This window comes from Poeciliopsis prolifica, unplaced genomic scaffold (assembly GCF_027474105.1).
Source record: "Poeciliopsis prolifica strain line A6 unplaced genomic scaffold, Auburn_PproV2 SCAFFOLD008, whole genome shotgun sequence".
In the NCBI taxonomy this organism is placed as follows: domain Eukaryota; kingdom Metazoa; phylum Chordata; class Actinopteri; order Cyprinodontiformes; family Poeciliidae; genus Poeciliopsis; species Poeciliopsis prolifica.
Window position 1 is genome coordinate 9531130 of NW_026562383.1, and position 12627 is coordinate 9543756.

The 12627-nt window shown below is 38.7% G+C and overlaps 1 protein-coding gene across 9 annotated transcripts in view; it reads right to left on the reverse strand.

Moving 5' to 3' along the window:
- Positions 1-1626: 1626 nt before the first annotated feature.
- Positions 1627-12627, reverse strand: part of tcf3a (transcription factor 3a) — a 28611-nt gene continuing 17610 nt past the window's right edge. Inside the window, exons 12-21 of one of the 9 annotated variants that reach the window (XM_055033056.1) lie at positions 12033-12091; positions 11807-11885; positions 9158-9234; positions 8890-9060; positions 8668-8773; positions 8445-8577; positions 7441-7512; positions 5804-6039; positions 5339-5485; positions 1627-4934 (exon numbers count right to left, since the gene is read on the reverse strand). In XM_055033056.1, the coding sequence (XP_054889031.1) occupies positions 5346-5485; positions 5804-6039; positions 7441-7512; positions 8445-8577; positions 8668-8773; positions 8890-9060; positions 9158-9234; positions 11807-11885; positions 12033-12091 (1073 nt within the window). In that variant the 3' untranslated portion in view covers positions 1627-4934; positions 5339-5345. Of the gene's footprint in view, positions 4935-5338; positions 5486-5803; positions 6040-7270; positions 7513-8444; positions 8578-8667; positions 8774-8889; positions 9064-9157; positions 9235-11806; positions 11886-12032; positions 12092-12627 lie in introns of those variants that run through there. The other 8 variants (XM_055033054.1, XM_055033053.1, XM_055033059.1 and 5 more) reach the window with 8 other exon arrangements.

The window sequence follows — 12627 nt, forward strand, 5'->3', positions numbered from 1 at the left end:
AGAACCAATACGTAAGCAGCCATGTTGTGAGTGGCAAGTTTGCCACATGTAGCAAGCAACAGGAGAGGTCTATTTTTTTTTTCGTGTCACAGAAGCAGTAATAATTACGTCAAATTCATTTTAATTATCACTTAAACAAAAATGGACAACTTTATCTTCAACTTTTTAGCAAACACCAAAACATTTGGTTCCTTCAGACTATAACAAATTCACCAAGAAGCTTTTAGTCGCAATTTTGAATAGCAAGAAAAGACTTCTGTCTCTCACTACTCCACTTTACTCGTAACCTTGCAGAACACAGTGGCTTTAGAGTGCCCCACATGTGGAAAAAAATAACAACCAAGTTTAGAAAGTAAAGGTGAACTACAAGGTCAAGGTGGACTTCATGTGAGATGACCAAGGAAGAAAGCTTATCAATAGAAAGTGAGGCTGGAATTTACCACAGAGACCTTAAGGTAGATGAGACAAAATGTCCATCAGCTCTATGATCACAGAGCAAAAATGCTAATCAAGTTTAACTACCACCATTTCAATTGAGCCACAATCTAAATCAGTTTGTCAGTAAAGATTTTTTACTCCTTTTGTCAGATTTAAGTTCAGTTACCACTGTGGGCTTTTTGTTCATAAACAGAAGGTACTTGTTGAAATGCAGATTTTCCAGAGATGAGACAGAGACAGCAAAGTGCAAAGAACAAAAACTTTTAATATCACTTGCAAGTGGAGAACAACACAGATAAAATCATAGCAAACTCTAGGTGTGTTCTGAGGAGGCTGAAACAATCACAAAATCATATACAGTTCCTTGGTGCACAGGAAGTTGGGAGTCAGTTCAAATGCCCACTACCAAATTAGGACACATAACATAAACAAGGGTAGATAGCCCTGAGGGGGAGGCGTCCTTTACCTAGCTTCCTCCAAGGCCACTCAGATAAGTTGAGCATCTCATCCTGTTCCCATAGTGGGGGTGCACTAACTATTTGTTATCTCTTCCCTTCCAGGCAGCTGGCCTTGGTCCTCCCTTTTACCAACACAAAGAACTGTTCTTATGAGACTATGAGTTACCAGGTGCAGCTGGATAGGAGAGAGAGAAGTAGAAAAACAGCTTATACAACTCAGAATATTTTACATGTCTAGATGTAATCTTAAATATTGTAGATAATTTTGTTCCACATACCGACTATTCATGAATGCTCGCTTACAAAGTATGTATACAATTTGCCCCCATATGTCCAGTTTTAGTTTTCTATGACTTTTATTATCATTATTATTAATAGTAATATCACCACTGTGTGGAGAGACATATTCCTGCATTTATATTGTTTTTAATGTTTATGTATTAATAAATATGTAAACTATAACTGTCCCAATTTCTTCATTTTATTTAGATAAATTAGTTTTTTCTTTATCACTGAGTGAGAAATGTCCCCAGATTTAGTTTTGGCAATCTGGTCACCTTAGTCTACTTTCTACAGAATTCAATTCAGTTTAATTGTCAGGACAAAAAAAAACCTAATTGAACAGTTTTAAGAGAAGTTTATGTAAATCAAAAAAGATCCTGTTCCTTTGGGTAAAAATGAATTTCTTCTTAAAATTTAAAAGTCTAAATAACAACACAGAGAACAGACGTTATTAAAAATGGCACATTTATTGCTACATCACTGTTATATACACAACAGCTCTCAATATCTACTTTATATATAAAAAATAGGAAACTGGAGGCACTTTGAGGACATAGCCTACATAGATAATGTCCCCAAATATGAGAAGACAGAACTCTGTGGCAGGTCATTGTTCACTGAGGACAGACAGGGTTTGTTAACAAACATATCAATTGTACATTTTGAGACAAGGTTACTGCAGAAATAGCCACTGACAAAACAAAATCTTTAAAAGTGTTTTTTCCAAATTAAACAAAGTCTTTTTTTTTCTTCCCTTGGGAAATGTTTGAGTAAACGAGGCTCGTCCACAGGGCGGGATGAGTGATAATATGACAAATACTGTTCCCTATCAGTGTTGGCTTCCAGTGATAAAAGTTGACATGGGTCCATCTTGCAGCTGTACATAAACATCAATGCACAGGCCAGATCTAAGGCAAAAATCTTAGCAACATGAGAATGTGAAAGAGGAGAGATTTCGATACAATTTTCAGCTTCAAAGTTGTAGATCAAGTTACTAGTCAGGTAACATCTCATTACACACTACTGTGTAATTCCTCACGTGACAGATGTTACTAAAGTATTAATTTTTATTGCAAGAAGATACAAGTTATAAAACCTTGAAAGTAACAACATCCACCTGGACGCAATGAGGCACTGGTGAGTAACCACTATCCAAGCTCCTGAAGTCAGGAAAATAAAAGGCTAAGGCCACCTTTTTTCTTTTTATTTATCTATTTGAAGATAGATAAATCTATTATCTATTTTTATTTATCTATTTCTTATCACAATGAAACCGAATTTTCCCTACCACTGCATCACATAAATCAACAAGCTAATTGTAAGGCTGAATGTTAGGGAAGAGGGAGGTGTGTAAAAGAAAGAAATCAGTCATTTCTTGTTCAAAATGAAAAATAATAATAAAAACATTTGCAAATTACACCTCGCCAACAAGGTTTAGTGATTTCAAACAAGTGTATACTTAAAAAATGGACCAATATCACAACATGTGATGTCACAGCGGGATAATTTGTCTTTGCTAACATCTCCAAGCACCTGGCACCAAAGAAAAAAAGCTCACTTTGTTTATGGAATCTAATCTTCCTTGTCTTACATTAAAACAACATAAACAAAAAAGGAAAAAGCATTCCGAACAAAACAACTATATTACAACGTAAAAAATAAAATACAAAAACAAAGATATAGTATGAACTCTACAACAGGAAGATCCTTATAACAGGCCTCACAATTGTTCAATAAGGGGGCGGTGGTGCTGAGAACATCCAACGCTCAACACAAGAGCTACCAAAACATGTCAGTCAATGGCAAAAGAGAAAATTGTCTTAAAGGTAGCAGTAACACTCATGATCCCTTTCAATACTTAGCAAATTGTCTGCAAGCAAAATGTTATTAATCACAACACAAACTGCTCTGAGACTTAAATGAGTTCACCATGTCGTAACAGTGACATTGTGTAGGTTATGAATATATGCAGGATGATGCAGCTGGCTTTAAAGAGGCGAAGGACGCTTGGGTCCAACGTCTAGACCTACATCCGTGTGTGTTTGCGTCTGTGGTGGGCCTCCCTCTGGCAGTCTTTCCATTCCACTTGCATGGCAGTGACTTAACAGATGTACACGACTTAAAAGAGATTAAAGACTCTGGGCTCTGCAGTTCTGGGCCAAGAAAACAAAAGTCACCCAAAGTTCCAATGCACAGTCAGCGACTCTGGCAACCTTCTCAGCCACTGAAATAAAGTTAAGAAAAAGAGCCTGAAACAGCAACAGAAAAAGAAGCCAGCTTCTCCTGACAGATCAGGTACAATGTCCCGGAAAAGTATTTCGTCCCCTTAAACTTGTTCCCCATTTTGTCACTCAGCAATCACAAACTTCAGGGCATTGTTTTTGGATTTCATAGAATAGCAATGTTAGTAGTGCAAATAGCTGATTTACAATGGAAAATAGCAAAGCAGTCAGCCTCCACATGTAGGTTGGTATTGTCACTCGAAGTACTTTTCACTGGTCTAACATGTATAGTCATATTTAATAAATTAGATAGTATGTTGCGATAAGGCTCGTTTGTCAGATTATGAAAATTTATTAAGTGTGTGTTATTGTTTCTATTGCTGTGATGTAATATTCTAGTATAAAATGTCATGTTTTCATTAGCTGTAAGTGGAAAATCACCTTAATTAACATAAATAAAGGCTCGAACATATGAGTCTGTATCTGTTGTGAGTTATCTATTGGAAAACAAAAAATCGAATAAAGTTATTGAAAGGGTCCATGCATTACCAGCTGTAATAAATCATAAACCATTTGTTTCAAAAGTGTAAGGTTGTGGAAAACTGAGATTTGAAATACTGACTTTTCTTAATTTTTTTTTAAACTTTATTATTCAAAATAAATCCATCACATGTTTTTGTACGGTTATTAAATCATTTCACAACTTAAATTAGATTTAACATTATTATTATTAAAGTACTCAGTACCTAGCTAGTCTTTTTACCAAATTACCAAATTTGGTTGACTACTTTTTACTTCAACTTAAGTAAAAAAAAAAATATTGAAGTTGTGCTCGAGAACAATTTTTTGGCAACTCTACCCACCTCTGCATATTTCTTGGAAAAAAATTCTATTTCCTTTAGTCTCAGGTAAAATCTGAACAAAACACCGTGAACAATGTGGTTCCAAAGTGACAAATGTGAAGAAGTTCATAGGGTTTGAATGCTTTTGCAAGGCAGAGTGTCTTCATTTTTCTGTACTTCAGCCATCATGACCAAACACTGCACACTATAAAGACATGATTAAACAGATTTTTGTTCAATCGTCAGGTGTATAAATCACCCCTCTCAACTTGTGAAGAATGTAAGACCTCTTTTTGATGGGAATGCCAAAAACTACTCAACAAGAAAAAGCTCAACTTCACTCAGAGCAACTGATCCAAAAGTGTTTTTTGATCCAAACAAGTTTTGCTCCCGATGTGTAAAGCAATTTTTGACAATGTCCTAAAAAAACCCCAAACATTATCATAAGAGCATTTTTTTTGTCCATTATCCACTGTCTCCAAAAGCAGTGTGTTCAGTTCCAAGTACTTTCACGTAAAAGTCAATAAAGTTGTATTTGTTTACTCTGTCCCGTGTGCTTCTTGTATTTGTTCTCATCGTCAGGAATGTGGCCACCTATAATGAGGTGTTTGCATGATTATCACACACTGAGATGGACGACAATGATCGATAAGGCCACGTGTTCGTTCGTAGGGCTGGGCAATCAACAGGAACTGGAAGAGAAAGGAGGGAAGACGGTTAACATTCAAGAGAAAAACAGCAATAACTAGCGATCATAATTCTCTCAAAGGATCACAATAGGATAACTGAGAGTTCAATAGCGAGCCAAAATTATCCACACGCTTCTATTATATTTCAGAAAACAATTCCCTTTTCATTTTGAACATAAAGTCTCCTCTGACTAAAGCTCAGATTAACTTTAAAACCAATATTGCTAAGGGTGGAAGAGTCCAAAAGAAGCTGTGAAATGGTCCCAGTATAAATTGGAACTCAGATTTATCCAGATTACAGCATATGCAATAAAGAATGCAAACTCAAGTGTTTTTCGACAGTCACTCTTTTATTTTTCGTTTTGTTTTCAGACTGAAGGACAGTAGTGAAGCTTTGGCAGACGTACCTGAGTATTACATGTGACCCACGGGGTTATGCCCATCCCCTCCTAGAGAAGGGTGACCCCCGCCCAGCTGCAGCTGGTGCTCCAGCCCCGAAACCTTCTCCTCCTCTCGCCTCTTGAGGCAGGCGGCTTTTGGGTTTAAATTACGCTCTAAAAAGATAAACAGAAAACAAACGTCAAATGAATATTCATCTCCAGGTACTGACGCTTTAGAACACTTTGCGAGAGGGCAAGCAAGACAAAAGGATGGAAAGTGAGGTGAGTTGTGCAAGCATTTGGCAGAAAGCAGAGATTTACTTCCTTAAACGTTCTCCTGTTCTCCTATCTTCATGTACTGCCATAGAGCCGCAGAGAAGAGCCAAATGAACACCAAGCGGTCAGTGCAGGCAAAGTCGTACGAGTCCAGCTCTAGCGAGAGAAATCCAGCTGTCTAAGTGGATCACACCTGCTTGCACTCGGCTGACCTACCTCGCACCTGCTTCTCCAGGCTCAGGATGACCTGGACAGCCTGCTGCAGGATGACGAGCTTGGTCTGGGCCTTGTCGCTCTGCAGGTGGACCTGACACATCCTGCCCAGCTCCCTGAAGGCTTCGTTTATGTCGCGAACTCGCACTCTCTCCCTGGCATTGTTAGCTAGGCGGCGATCGCGCTCCCTCTGCTCCTTCTCCTCCGCAGTCAGGTTCTCGTCGGTCAAAGAGACGAGGCTGCAGCCGGGAGGAGAAGTAAGGGGTGGGGGAGGGAGGAGTGGAGTACGTTGTGATTTATTTTTCCCCGTCCCACAACAATGGTGAACAACCCTAAATCACATCCCTCCTGAAATATGCTTGAACAATCTGAATTTGTAACTTCAATGAAGAATTTTCACCCTGTTTCTGTAATTGTTTTGTACTAGGAAGTGAATCAATTGATGCGGGTCAAAATGCTTCTAAGCTCCAGAGAAAAACCTGAAACTATTAAAAAAGACCTCAGTAGAAACGCACCACAGGTCCACTGAAACATTTATGGACATCTACTTTCTTTTTGGGTGCAATTTTGAGAAGTTTGAGAGCAGGGAGCAATCAAGACGAAGTGATACCAAAATACAAGTCCTGAGCTATAGGTTTGGTCATTAGGGTCCAGAATGGAAGTTGGGGATCGGGGGAAGATATGGACACAGAGTTATGAGAAAGACAGGAAGCAACACCATCTGCCAAATGCAATACACGGAAAGAGCTGAAGCAGGTTAACTGTGTCAAATACATCAGCAGGCGATGTATTCATTCATCTCAAAGCGAGAAAGACGTCAGCCGGTCTTTGTTGCCGTCTTCAAATGGAAAATAAGAGGAGATGAAGCAAAAACGTAAAGGGTTAGAAAGAAGGAGAGTTTTAATGTTAAAAAGGCTGAAGCGTGCAGAACAAAGAGTCCAAACACGAAGGAATGTTAATTCACAACACACAGCTCAGCTTTGAGGCAACTAAGTCTAATTTGGTAAAAGGTTATAAAAAAAAGGACATTAAATCAAAATCACAGTTGTTCAAGTCAAGCACAACAGGCAATTGTGAAAGAAATGACTAGATGAAGGCATAAAAAGCGATTACTAAAGCCAAAACAAGTGAAGCAGACAGTGTGCTGTGAGCGAGGCAGCGGAGTGAAGTAAAAGCAATGACAGACCCGTTATGAGAAAATGGAAACCTTCAGGGTGAACAGGAGAATGGCCACGTCTTAAAACTGTGACACAGCTTTATTTGTTCTAATCCTCTCTTTGCTTTTAGGACATTTTAGACACCAGAACTATAAAAATCCAAATAGCTTAGATATGTTTAGCAGATTTAAATATAAGAATTCGTTCTGATTCTTTTGCAAACAATGTCAGAGAAGGTCAAGCTGTGTGCGAGTTTTAATTTGGAAAGAGGCCCCTCCCCCTCCGCTTCCTTTCTCTCTGGACACCCACTGACCTCGAACTTGCTGCTCCAGGTTGAGTATAACTGTAACGGCCTGTTGCAGAATGATCAATTTGGTTTGGGGTTTCTCATAGCTGAGGTGGAGCTGACACATGCGACCCAGCTCCTTAAAAGCCTCATTGATGTCCCGCACGCGCAGCCGCTCACGGGCGTTGTTCGCCAACCTCCGTGCTTTCTCCCGCTCAGCCTTTATCTCCACCGGCAGATCTTCATCGTCATCCTCATCATCCAGACTACTGATGAGTTGGTGGCAGATAAGGAGGGAAGGAGACAATAATATGGGTATAGCTCATTTGGGCAAGGATCCCATATACAGTTGTCAGGTGTTTATATCCACTTATCACAGGGACGACTGTCATCATTTTGGGCTTTTATTGGTTTGTCTGAACTGGACTTTTATCAGGTTCTATCGATTGTACAATATACATTTGCCAAAATAAACATGCAAAGAGGCTAAAAAATACACCCTGAATGATATTTTCACTTTTGGCCTTCAGTAAGTAGGAGAGAAACCACACGCTTTTTGTAGTCATCGGTCCTTGCGTGTTACTGGTTGGACATTTGACCATTCTTCGTGGCAAAATTCATTCAAATCGGTTGACTCCCTGGAACTGATCCAGCTTTAAATTGTAGTTTATCATTTTTCAGCAGTGCTGAAGTCAGGACCATCAGCTCAGTGTTAGCCTGTTTGTCCAGGATGTGTTTCACATAACTGGCTTGTTAAGCGAAGAGGAAGAATTTGGAGATTAGTCATTTATCTGCAATAAACTCAAATTCCAGTCTTTAAAAATCACTAGTCATTTTCTTACTTGAAAAAAAAAAAGGTTAAAATGTTATTAAAGGCCCAAAATGTTAATGACATTCATGCCTCTAAAAAGTGCATGTAAACTTATGACCAGAGCTGTACCTGGCTAAGTAATTTTCCTAATTTGTGCTTCATGTTCAAGGGACTACCACAATAAAAGAAGCTCTAAACAATGGGTTGTTTTTTAATCACATAACAGAAATTGAATTAGCTGGTAAAACGTTCTAATTTCTGTCATATTATTAACATTATGCCTGAAGATTTGTCAAGCATATACTTTTTTTTTTCTAATTCTGCAACTGCAAATATTCTAATTCTATATAAATTACATTAAACATTATGGTGCAGTTATGATTTGGACACCTTGTTCGAAGACGAGCCTTCAGATCTTTTCTGTCGTCCTCTGACTTGTCTGTAATTGAGCAATTCTCATCGTCCTCTTTCTCTTCTCGCTTGATAGATGTGCCACCAGAACGATTCCCACTTCCAGGCAGGCCTGAACACACACAGCAAACAAGGTGCTAAACAACACTGTTACTTATTTGTGACCAAAAATAGAGATTGCAATGAGAGCAGAAAAACCTACCCGTAAAACTATCCGGCTGAGACCCTGAATGAGCAGATGCAGGGCCGTGATGCAAAAGTCCTCCACTAGAGGGCAGACCAACTGAATCCTCAAGGTGGCTGGAAACCTTTAAAACAGTTGTTCTTGTTAGTGCTGGCTTAAAAGCAGAAAAACACCATTTGGCCAATCCTCCCTCCCCCAGTGACCCTTGAATAACACATCAACCCTCTTCCTGAATCTCACCAGTCCTTGCAGACGACTGGCCAATCCGAGAGCTGCACTGTTGAAGCCCGGTGCGATCCCTAAGCCAGCCGACAACAGGCTGTGCATTTCTGCAAGTCCTGGCCCTCCCTGTCCACTGGCGTGCCGCTGGAGGACATTGATGGCTTCGTCCAGACGGTCCTCCAGTTTACTCTGCTGGGGAACGGGGAGAAGGACAACACACGTAAGATTAAGTGTCATTTACGTAATCGCCCTGTTTCTACGTCAAACGTCACACAAAGTGACTCACCATGGACTGAATTCCTCCCTCAAAGTTAGGTGAAGGGGTGGCCTGGCCTGAGGACCGAGTCCACTGTGATGCAGAACCTTGAAGAAGAAAAACAGAAGGGTGATAAGGTTCATTCCTACAGATCAGACAAGTATCTATAAGGCAGGTAGGAGATTTAGAAATGGAATGATTTGCTTTTAAAGTTCAGAAGCAAGGCAATTTTATCTGCACACATTTTCAGCGACAATGAAATTCGCAGTGTTTCATATGATTAGAACAAACAAGCAGGAAACATTACACTGCAGAGGCAAGGTAAGGGAAAACAATGACAGGTTAAAAACAGGCTACATTTTATGACGTTTCAATTGTTATTGATCAATATGGCTCTAAACAAATGAATCTTTAGCTCCGAGGACTCGTGCATTGATCAGGATTTTTAGATTTGAAGTATATGATAAAGTAAATGAAGCGATCTGATGTTAAGAGCCACAACAAATTTCCAGAACTCTCAGTCAATTTATCTAATTTTGTGCCAATATAAAAGGCTATGATGAATCTTCGACAGATATTTCTATAGAGGTCGGACTTTAAATATGGAACATAAAAAAACAGAGAGTCGAAGAAAAACACCACTAAATGAAGAAAGACAGGAAAGAAGAAATAAAAGAATGAACGACAGGACAGACGAGAGGAAAGATAAAGAAACAAGAAAGGAAGAAAGGAGCTAAAGGAAAAAAGAAAAAGTAAGAAAAGAAGGAGGAAAACGATGCATAAAGCAGTGATAAAAAAAAAGTAAGAAAAAACAGAAACTAAGATAGAACAAAGAAAAAATAGTGGAAAAAAGGATCAAATTAAAAGGGATAAATAGCAGACAAATGAATGAATGGAGACAACTGTTAAAACAGGAGGTATGGGAATAAAGCCTTGAAACACAGAGACCTTCCCATATTCTACTTTTTCCATCTTTACCCAGTATGAGAAAAAAACAGCATGAGTCATGTTCCACGTTTTTCCAGTCTTTGTAAAAACCTTGAAATGTGCTCATGCACACAATAAGCAGAAGTTTTATATTCGATTCGATCAGACGAAGGAGAGCTAGCTAGTTTTAGATTTTACAGTCGGCTACTTTTATCTAAAATATCTCCCAAAGACTGAGTGTATAAATCAGGAGTATGTTAATCAACCTGAAGAAACAGGCAGAAACTTCATGACAGATGTTTGCAGTTGTGCTGTGTGAGCTCTTGTTCAGAGGTGGAAAGAAACAGATGAAGTTCGGGCCAGCAGTAATGAAAATTGAAGAAAGCAAATGAGCGTAATCGGCCTCAGAAGTCCCAGATTGTGGCAGGTAGCCATCGGCTCTGAACGTCCAGACACTGCCAGGACCCTGGTACACCCACCTACAGTCTGGAGACGTCTGGTCTCACAAGCCAGAAAACATTCTTCTGACGTGGAAACAAAGCCAAGCTGACAGTGGGCGCTTTGGTCTAGTAAGTCAAAAACTGAAACGCTTGCCTTGAGCAGAAGGCTGTTTTGATTGACTACTGTCTGAACAACAATGCAGCACTGAGGAATGCATTGGCAACGGCAGATTTGGTGAGACCGTTTCCAAATTTGTCAATGTGCAGATTGAAAACGATCCAAACGGGGATTACAAACTGTGATTTCAGCCACCAGAAGAAGAAAAGGTCGAGCTACAGATGGTGTGAAAGGCATAAAGCTCTTATTACAGGATTACATGCAGAAACTGTCAAAATGTACAGATGAACTGTGGCAAACTCCCCCAAGATGCCAAAAAATAAATGAATAAACTTCTTCCCAGCACGTTCTGAAAACTGAGCAAGGAAAACAACTATTTCAGAGAAGTTCTCACTTATTACCGTTATTGTTATCAAGTGATTCAGTTTTGCAGTATGCCACTTTTTGTTATTAATAAAAAAAAATTTAATTCAACACATTAATTTCTAGAAGCTGCCCCAAGACTTCATGGTTATTTTTGTAAATCTAAAACACATTTGTAAACATGACTTTGTGTTTTTCAGGCAATAGCTCTAATAATTTTCTTAATTAGCTTTGCATAATTTCACTACTTTGTTACCCCTCCAGTCTTGTGACAGTACTTTATAGACATAGGGTGTCATGTGTTAATGCTTGCATTGATGGAAGAGAAAAAAAAGGAAGTGACCCCACCTTGTTTTTATTTTTACTGTATTTTCCCTTCCTCTCTCGTAAGCTATATCAGGCTGGTGAGCGTACATGAAAGTTACACTGTGGGTGGAGTAGCTTTAAATAAACATGAAATCAAGAGAAATACCGCTTTTCTGCTGTCAAAGTTGTGGGGTTCTTTAAAATAATTTTGAATCCTAATGTGAATTTCTGATATTTAAAAAAAAGTACCACTTTGCTATTTTAATTTTATTTATTTACATTAAATAAATCTCTAATATCTGTTAAGATGATTTGCTTCAGTAGTAGTTTTTGATGCATAGTTCAGACTTTTCTTATAAGCTTATAACTTTACTCATGGTTGATGTATTTGATACATTTGGAACAGTGTTTTATTGTCGCATAAACTTAAAATCTTAACCCGACATGTTTTCAGTCCATTTTACACATTAATCATTTTACACCCAACATATTTCTTCTCCTTCAGATTGTATGTTTTTCACTCACCTGATACAGCCTGTGGTGAACCGGAGGGAGTAGACGGCGATGGAGGGAAAGCGTTACTGTTGGGGTCTGAAGGATAAATCTGAACAAAGAAGTTCTGATTTTCACTCAAAATAAAAATGTCTGTTACTTCCGTTTATATTGCCTCAGAAAACAACACATAATCAGTAGAGTCCTATGTCAGTAACATTATTACTTGATTATAAATATGTACTCTACAGCTACTTACTGATGCCAAGGCTTTTCCAATTTCATCACCCGAACTTCCTGGTACAGCACCCCGATTTGCTTCATTAATAAAAGCAGAAGATTTTAATTGGTTCCGGTGCATAGTGTCTTGCAAAAGTATTCATACCTGTTGAATTTTTTCACATTTTGTCATATTCTAACCACTGACTCAAATGTATTATGTGGAAATTTTAGGTTGTAGCAGTGAGAGAATACAGCATAACTGTGAAATGGGTGAAAAAAGAACACATAATTTGCTTGCAAATGTATTTAAATGCTTTAGAAAATGTGTCAATCACTTTTCTACATCGAGATGCTGACATTTTCCCCTATCCTTCTTTAAATAATAGAACACGGTCAATTAGAGTGGATGGAGAGCTCAGGTGGATTTAGGTCTGGATTTTGACAAGGCCACTCTACCGCTTGAACATGTTTTAATTTAAACCGTTTTTGTCACAGCTCAAACATTTTAGCGTCATTATCCTACTGAAGGAGCCTGAAGTCTTTTTCAACATGATTCTGCCACCACCGTGTGGCGTGAAAGGAGCTTAAAAAACTTGAAACTGGAGATTGGGATGAAGGGTAAAGGACTACTG